The sequence below is a fragment of the Notolepis coatsorum genome, assembly GCF_963971535.1.
Source record: "Notolepis coatsorum genome assembly, chromosome: 10".
In the NCBI taxonomy this organism is placed as follows: Eukaryota; Metazoa; Chordata; class Actinopteri; order Aulopiformes; family Paralepididae; genus Notolepis; species Notolepis coatsorum.
The window spans coordinates 10,240,683-10,250,024 of NC_140174.1; the positions used below are offsets into that span (position 1 = coordinate 10,240,683).

At 44.2% G+C, this 9,342-nt stretch overlaps 1 protein-coding gene across 1 annotated transcript in view; it reads left to right on the top strand.

Annotated features, from left to right (window-relative positions):
- Positions 1-5,404: 5,404 nt before the first annotated feature.
- The window catches only part of LOC311235030 (integrin alpha-3-like), a gene marked incomplete at its 5' end in the record, with an annotated part of 68,498 nt that continues 64,560 nt past the window's right edge, over positions 5,405-9,342 (top strand). Inside the window, 3 exon segments of the mRNA XM_084322342.1 lie at positions 5,405-5,417; positions 8,023-8,706; positions 9,094-9,154. Coding sequence (XP_084178468.1) covers positions 5,405-5,417; positions 8,023-8,706; positions 9,094-9,154 — 758 coding nt within the window.

Below are 9,342 nucleotides of genomic sequence, written 5' to 3' on the forward strand. Positions count from 1 at the left end.
TAAAAAAGGTATTAAGAAGTAGGTAAAAAGTAAGTAAAGGAATGATCAATATACACAATACAGAGTACTACCTGAACTACCTAAACTACACGACCCAGAGTAGTTAACTATTGAAAAAGCTACTGAGATTCTAATGTAGTTAAACTACCACTCAGCTACTGCAAATTGTAGTTGAACTAGTCATTTAACTTACATGTAGTTAAAGGTGCTATAGATACAATTTGTATGTAATCATTACAAATAAATACATCAACAGAGCTTTTAGAAATAAAAGTATTGCTTTCCCCTCCCAAAAAGTATTGATAAATTAATTTATCATTAAAAAAAAGTGTCGGGTCCAAAACTAATCTTGTTGTTTACGTTGTTGGGTGCATGTATCCCCTCCTTACTTCCCATTCCCCCACGTGGAATGCACCTGATTGGATAACATGCTGGTGCTCTAGTGCGACATCTAGCGGCTGGATGTTATCTATAGCACCTTTAACTACTCTCCAACACCACTGACTACTTGAGTTGGAATATATAAATCAATATATAATTTTTTTTTACTATTGCTGGGCTGGTATATTTCCAAATCACTCATTTCAAAATGTCAATAGGAGTTCAACTTCCAATTGCTAACAATAAAGTATTCATTCTGAAATATAAATAAAAATTATATATATTTGTTTTGAAATGTTTTAAATTAGTACACTCATTTGAGTAGTGGAAAAGGGGTAGGATAAAATAAGTGTATACTTCTTCCTACTCCTTTTCAAACATGTAAATTGAGTTATGTTTTGCTTTTGTTTAGTTATTTATTTAGTTTGAGTTATGTTTTGATTTTGTTTAGTTATTTATTTAGTTTGTATTCATTTACATGTTCGAAATAAAGATTTCAAATCAAATCAAATCAATTCTTAATATGGTGGATGCTACTACCTTATCGTGCCAGACGTTTGGAAGAAAATCCCCTTCCTGACATGATGATGAGTTGAAAGTGAATTGAATCCAATCCAACCCAACTGAGTCAGTCTTGCCTGCCCGGGCCTGGAAGCATCATGTTTTAACAGCGTCTGTCAAAAGAACCTGAGTCCCCGAGGAGGAGCAAGTCAGCGGTGTTGAATTGCCACAACAAACACCGGTGAGCCACGTGGCTCTGTGCCCGGTATGGATGGGCAACAATCACCAAATTACTAGGGATGTCCGATATTATCGGCCGATATTGGCATTGAAATGTAATATCGGAAATGATTGGTATTGGTTTTCAAAAATAAATAATCTTTTTTTACCCAGGCAAGCAAGTAAGAACAAATTCTTATTTTATGTATTGTCAAAAGTATGCATAATGTTAATTACGACAAGATATATGTAATGTTAATTACCGGTACTTGAAATAATTTTTTTGGGGGGGAAACCCCACATATATCGGTATCGGTTGATATCGGTATCGGGAATTAAGAGTCGGTCAATATTGGTATATCGGATATCGGTAAAAAAGCCAATATCGAACATCCATACAAATTACTATTCGATAGACACTGGGAACTATTCCAATACTAATCGAGCCCGCTAACCATTAGCATAGATTTAGTTTTGACTTAATAGCAAACATGAGATACAAGAGAGAACAAGCGAGCTAGCTGGCTGCGGCCATTGCTAACAGCTAGATATTTGCGGGAACAAAGGCATTTGTTTAGAAAATTACATCGTTGCTGCTTGAAATGTCTGAGCTTCCACGTTAACGTATGGTTTAGTTTTTACTTAATAGCGAAAGGTGAGATAATCCAACAAGCGAGCTAGCTGGCTGATGTCATCGCTAACAGCTAACGCTAGCGTATTTCCGGGGGGAAAGCATTCACTCTAAACGTTACATCATTGATGCTTGAAATGGGTGAACTTAGTGAAACAACATGTCAAACGTACAAAACGTTGCTACCATGTAACATCTCCAATCGCTCTTTCATCATCTTTCTTTTCTCCCAGCTGTTAACAGACTGTTATGCTAACTGGCTAGCTACCTGTACCCAGCATGCCGTTCAGCGGTGTAACAGTTAATAGGGTCCCCTCTCAATACACTACACTACACAGTGTAGGTGCCGGTAAAACAAGGGAAAATGTATATATTTGGAGACAAAACGATATTCGCATGTGTGTTCTAGTAATGAGGGTCCGTCACGCCGCTTGTTAATCAGGTCAGGAGTTTCTCCCCATACCTTTTAGAAATATAGGCAAAAATATCATGTGGCAATTATTCTTTTTTGACCCATTGCCAATACAAGCCACACTCGTGGTGCAGTGTCATACGCACACGGCAGAAAGGGTCGTCCGGCAATCGGAAGGTTCCCGGCAGCGTGTCATCGTGTCCTTGAGCAAGTCGTTTAATTCCTAACTGCTCCCGATGAGCAGGTTGGCGGCGCCCTGATATGGTGGCCTCCGCTGTGAATGTGAGCCGTAAGTTGACCCCACCCGTTCCCTCCGGTCCTCTTGCACTGCTTCCCTCACTGTCCCGTCATCCAGACTGAAAAGTGTTGGTGACCGGGCTTTTTCACGAGCTGCACCCAGACTTTGGAACACCCTCCCTCAGACTGTCCGAGACTCTCCCTCACTCTCCACCTTTAAATCCAGACTCAAAACCGACCTGTTCTCCAAGCATACAACCTTCCCTGCCCATAACCACCCTCCTCCAACCTACCACCTCCCTTTCCCCTTCCCTACTTTCTCTCCCCCCCCCACCCCCCCCCCCTTCCCCTCCCCTCGGTTTACTTACTTCCCTGACTGTTCCCTACTGGACTCTGTATCTGTTGCTTCTTACCCGTGGTTGTATGTCCTGCGTATTCATACTGTTGCTTATTCCCTGTGGTTCTTTGTTTTCTCTGTTCATTTGTTTTGCTCATGTGTCAGCGTCTTTGGGTTTTTGAAAAGCGCTTTATAAATCAAATGTATTATTATTATTATTATTATTAGTTGTAAAGGCAACAACCTTTTGGAGCAAAATATATGTCCTTCTGGATACATACACATAAGTCCAAGTCAATGACAAGTCACTGTACTTTGGAGATTAATGCAGGATAGAGTTGATAGAGAGAAGAGAGAAAACACCTGGGTATGCAAACACACACCCTTTTCTTTGAAATCTCAACCCCCCCCCCCCCACCCAACCCCCCCACAATGTACAGTTCCCTCCCCCTCGAATGTATATATTCTCTTTTAGAAACTCTGTCTGTAAATAAACAGTACTGTATATATTTGTATACCTTGTATGTCATAAATGTCTGGATGTAACAGTGTACTGTATATCTGTATGTCATGTATGTCATAAATGTCACTATGAATTGAAAATGGGGGACCCTGATGTAAACAAGACGAAAGTCTTTCTCTGGTCTGCATCCCCTTAACAATTGTGTGTATTGAGCCGTACTGTATTGTACCCATTCTGCAATCTGTTAATAAAGTTTTCAATCAATCAGAGTAAGCCCTTCTTCCTCTCTGCTCTGTGCCTCAGACCAGCCCAGCTTACTATACCAGGCTGCGGTCTGCGATTAGCGCCGGACTCTGTGCCCCAATTCTTCATGGCTTTGCACAACATGCAGTAATGAATCTTATAGGCGACAGTCTTTGGAGACCGTTTTGTTTACTTTCTCACCAACGAGCAAAGGTCAGGCTGACTGGTCTTGTCTAAGTGTTTTATAACTTTCTCTCTCTCTCTCTTCTCTCTCTCTCTCTCTCTCTCTCTCTCTCTCTCTCTCGCTCTCTCTCTATCTCTCTCTCTCTCTCTCTCTCTCCTCCCCCTTTCTCTTTCTTTTTCTCTCTGTTCTCTCTGTTCTCTCTCTCTCCTCCCTCCCTCTCTCTCTCTCTCTCCTCTCTCTCTCTCTCTCTCTCTCTCTCTCTCTCTCTCTCTCTCTCTCTCTCTCTCTCATCCCCCTTTCTCTTTCTTTTTCTCTCTGTTCTCTCTCTCTCTCTCTCTCTCTCTCCTCCCCTTTCTCTTTCTTTTTCTCTCTCGTTCTCTCTCTCTCTCTCCTCCCCCTTTCTCTTTCTTTTTCTCTCTCGTTCTCTCTCGTTCTCTCTCGTTCTCTCTCTCTCTCTCTCTCTCTCTCATTCCCCCCCCCCTATATCTCTCGCCCCTCTCCCTACCCCCCCCCCCCCCCCCCCTCTCTCAGATAATCCTCCTGTGCTAATGGAGCTTGTTTTCCCACAGGAATATCTTGCCTCAAGTCTTTGTTTTCAGCCACTTGGTGCTGCTTCACAGTTTAATATCACGCTGGGTGGCCGTGACTTCTGAGTCTAATGACTATATACTCTGGTGGGTGTACATGAACACGTGCACTATGAGTACACGTGCACTATGAGTACACATACTATGAGTACACATACTATGAGTACACACACTATGAGTACACACACTATGAATACACACACTATGAGTACACACTCTATTAGTACACACACTATTAGTACACATACTATGAGTACACACACTATGAGTACACACACTATGAGTACACACACTATGAGTACACATACTATGAGTACACACACTATGAGTACACACACTATGAGTGTGAGTACACACACTATGAGTACACACACTATGAGTACACACTCTATTAGTACACACACTATTAGTACACACACTATGAGTATTGAAATCACGATTATTAAACACGATTACTCATTGATTTGAGAACCTCCTATGTGTTTATTGAACTTTAACCCCTGGCGTGTCTTTGTGGTGCAGCCGCGTCCGTGGAACAAGTCTCCCACAGTATTCTATCATGTTCCAAGTGTTTCCAGGCGACTGAATTAGTCTTATCTTTCTTCTCGACCTAAGGCTTCTTTTCTGTCATCAGTTACCAAAGACGTTTTCAAAATACCTGGAGAAAGGTGAGGCGCCGCACATGTCCCTCCAACGTGGGTCTTCTAGTCATTCTACACATTCCAGTGACTCAGCATACACACGCACACACACACACACACACACACGCACACACACACACGCACAGACTCGCGCGCACACACACACACACACACACACGCACACACACACACACACACACAGACACAGACACACACACACACGCGTGCGCACACGCACACGCACACACACACAGACAGACACACACACACACACACACACGCACACTCTCCTGACTCCAGCGTGGCTCTTCCAGTCTCCCCACACACATGGGTCCGTCATGCCCTCGATTCCTGACATATCTGTCATTCCCACCACCGCCGCCGCCCCGGCTCTCTGTGGAATCTCAGATACAGTCTCTGTTACCTGAGCCAAGGCCAAACCCCCTCCCCCCTCCCTCGCCACCCCCACACACTGGAAACTAGAGGCCCGCGACAAATGGAACGGGACGCCATCTTGGCTCTTACCGGCTGTCATCGTTCTGGCGAGGTAATTGATTAATGGCAGACGATGCCCGTCGGCGGTGAGAGGAGGAGGGATGATTGTCCCTCTCTCTCTGTTTCAGACGCCACTGTGTCGACTGGACTCTGTGTGTTTGATACTGCGGAGGGGGGGGGGGGGGGGGGCAGGTTTCCTGACGTGTTCCTGACGCCACGTGTGATGTATATCCATGTCTAGCCTAGCTTTAAACTTCGGGAGAGGTGTTTTTGGCCAACGGATAGACTATAGCTGATCCGTATCCCAATCACCCCTCTGCGCGTCCAGCAGAAAGCTATCCGGCGGCAAGCTAGCATATAGCTTAGCACAAATGAATGGAAGCATATACGGACCACTAGCCTATAGCCCTTTCCTCAAAAACACCTCTCGCCAGAGTGGTCCCGAATCCGATTCCATTAATTTGTGCTAAGCTATAGGCTAGCTTGCAGTCGGATAGTATAGCCTTCTACTGAACGCACAGAGAGGACATTGGTATCTCTATCTTCTTGTCTGACTCTGGAGAAGACCGTAAGCGCATTTCCCATAATGCTGTTGTGTTCCTAGGGGGCGACAGTGGCTCGGGAGGTAGAGCAGTCGTCTGGCAATCCGGAGGTTCCCGGTTCGATTCCCGCTCCTCCGCGCAGCATGTCTATGTGTCCTTGAGCAAGACACTTAACCCCCTAATTTCTCCCGGTGAGCAGGTTGACACCTTGCATGGTTGCCTCCGGCGTCGGTGTGTGAATGTGTGAGTGAATGGGTAACATTTTTGTAACAAATTGTGAAGCGCTTTGGATAAAAGCGCTATATAAAAAAGCGGCCATTTACCATTTTTACATTCCTTTAAGTTAGACTATATTGAATATTGGAGAATGAGAGCACTGCTGTAATCATTACAGAACCTGTTCCCCACTGGCTGCAGGATCGTGAGTCGTATTAGAGTGTGAAGGGATACCTTGCAGAAGATCAACTTGCTTTGGTTTTTCCGATCAAAGATACTCTTTTGCCAGTATTGGTATTCATTCCTATTTCTACATTGGTTTACAATACATGGAGTGCACTTTATGCCCTTTGCTACTAGTAATCGACCTTGCCTATACTACTACCTACTATGCTAATATGTATATACTACTACTACCTACTATGCTAATATGTCTATAGTACTACCTACTATGCTAATATGTTAGTACTACCTACTAATAATAGTATTATTATTTATTAAAAAAAATTCTCTCTGTCTTGTCTCTAAGCTGTCTCCCTCTCTCTGTATTATCCCCACCATGTCGTCATTGTGAAAGTCCATGTACTGTGTTTGTCCATGTACTGTTTGTCCGTATGCTATAATGCCATGTATGCCAGGCGCTATATAAAATAAATGTATTATTATTATTATTATATTATTATTATTATTATTATTATTATTATTATTATTATTATTATTATTATTATTATTATTATTATTATTATTATTACTATGCTAATAGGTATTGTCTATACCTCTATGCCCTCAAGACTGTAGCGCTCAAGTTCAACACTGTTTGACGAACAATCTTACTGACCCTTGGCTGCCAGTGTTGTTCCCTTCCTGCTGACTTGTTGTACAGAACGTGTAAGTCGCTTTGGATAAAAGCATCAGCTAAATGACTAAAATGTAAATGTAAACGTAAAATACATGAGTTAAGATCAGTGATTGGGTTAAACTTAACGGGAACCTACGTGAGTTTCGTACAAAAACAAAATGGAGACTTCTGGGTTTAGTTTAGGTCCAGGTTTACACAGTGCGACACAGTGAAGGGCAAACAGTTGTGTCGTTTCCCCTGATATGGTTCTGTGTGTGTGTGTGTGAGTACGTACAGTGGGTAAGTAAGTATAAAGGCACTTATCAGCATGTGTGAGCAATACGAACAGCCACAAACACCTGAGCAGAAGCACACAGCCTCTACGTTATCTCTTCATCATAAACTTCCCGTTCAGGTGAATGGCTCACCGAGTAGAACATGTTTTGATCTGTGAGTCATTTTATCTGCAAATATTCACCTAACCATAGCTCAGCCCTCCCTTAATAATTTTTTGTACCTGCAGGAAACATTGATCCTTCCTCGGGAGAGATTAAGTTAGAAGTTAAACTCATAAGAAGCTGGTGGCTATATGCTGGAAACCGCCTCATTCGCTTGCTCTCAGAGCATGGACTTTTAATGTATATGGATTTGGCGGTACAGTTGAAATCCACTGTAAGTTGAGATAAGATAGTGGTGGTGGAATGGAGTAGGAGGAGGAGGTAGGTGAGGAGGTAGATGATGAGGTAGATGAGGAGGTGGAGGAGGAGGTAGATGAGGAGGTAGATGAGGAGGTGGAGGAGGAGGTAGATGAGGAGGTAGATGAGGAGGTGGAGGAGGAGGTAGATGAGGAGGTGGAGGAGGAGGTAGATGAGGAGGTAGATGAGGAGGTAGGTGAGGAGGTAGATGAGGAGGTAGATGAGGAGGTAGATGAGGAGGTAGATGAGGAGGTAGATGAGGAGGTGAAGGAGGAGGTAGGTGAGGAGGTGGAGGAGGAGGTAGATGAGGAGGTAGATGAGGAGGTAGATGAGGAGGTGGATGAGGAGGTAGATGAGGAGGTAGATGAGGAGGTAGATGAGGAGGTAGATGAGGAGGTAGATGAGGAGGTGGAGGAGGAGGTAGGAGAGGAGGTAGATGAGGAGGTAGGTGAGGAGGTAGATGAGGAGGTAGGTGAGGAGGTAGGTGAGGAGGTAGGTGAGGAGGTAGATGAGGAGGTAGGAGAGGAGGTAGATGAGGAGGTAGATGAGGAGGTAGATGAGGAGGTAGGTGAGGAGGTTGATGAGGAGGTAGATGAGGAGGTAGGAGAGGAGGTAGATGAGGAGGTAGATGAGGAGGTTGATGAGGAGGTAGGTGAGGAGGTAGATGAGGAGGTAGGTGAGGAGGTAGGTGAGGAGGTAGATGAGGAGGTAGATGAGGAGGTAGATGAGGAGGTAGGTGAGGAGGTAGATGAGGAGGTAGATGAGGAGGTAGGAGAGGAGGTAGATGAGGAGGTAGATGAGGAGGTAGATGAGGAGGTAGGTGAGGAGGTAGATGAGGAGGTAGGTGAAGAGGTAGATGAGGAGGTAGATGAGGAGGTAGATGAGGAGGTAGATGAGGAGGTAGATGAGGAGGTAGATGAGGAGGTGGATGAGGAGGTAGATGAGGAGGTAGATGAGGAGGTAGATGAGGAGGTAGATGAGGAGGTAGATGAGGAGGTAGATGAGGAGGTAGGCGAGGAGGTAGATGAGGAGGTAGATGAGGAGGTAGATGAGGAGGTAGATGAGGAGGTAGATGAGGAGGTAGGTGAGGAGGTAGGTGAGGAGGTAGATGAGGAGGTGGATGAGGAGGTAGATGAGGAGGTGGAGGAGGAGGTAGATGAGGAGGTAGAAAAAATGGTTTGGTTCCGGTTGCCGACCGACCCTGCCGATTTAGGTGCGAAATATATATTAAAAAAAAATATATATATATATATACATGCATTTAATTAAATAGATTCCCTACCTACCCATGGCCTTAACTGACAACCAACTGGAACCAAACAATTTTTTCTTGTATGCCTGAGGAGGTAGATGCCCTCCGGTCTGACTGTCCTGCTCCACCTGGTTCAGGGTGCATCTCGCCCACCAGCAGCCAGAATAGCAGCTTGACTCACCGTCTCCGTGTGTCATCGTGTCTCTCTGACCCGGCCAGGCGTGATCGCTGTCAGGAAGCCTCTACTGCGGGGAGGCATGACTTGGTTCCAACTGGATGAGTGAGGGCTTTTTTAGAAGCCTATCCTATTAATCACTAACCGAAACCCCTCTTGAGCCATTCAAAAGGTTTTCATACCAGTGTTTTAGTTTTTGATAGATTTATAATATTTACCATATACATGTATATATTTATATTTAGGCCTACAGCATATATATATATATATTAGGGCTGTCAGTTTATCGCGTT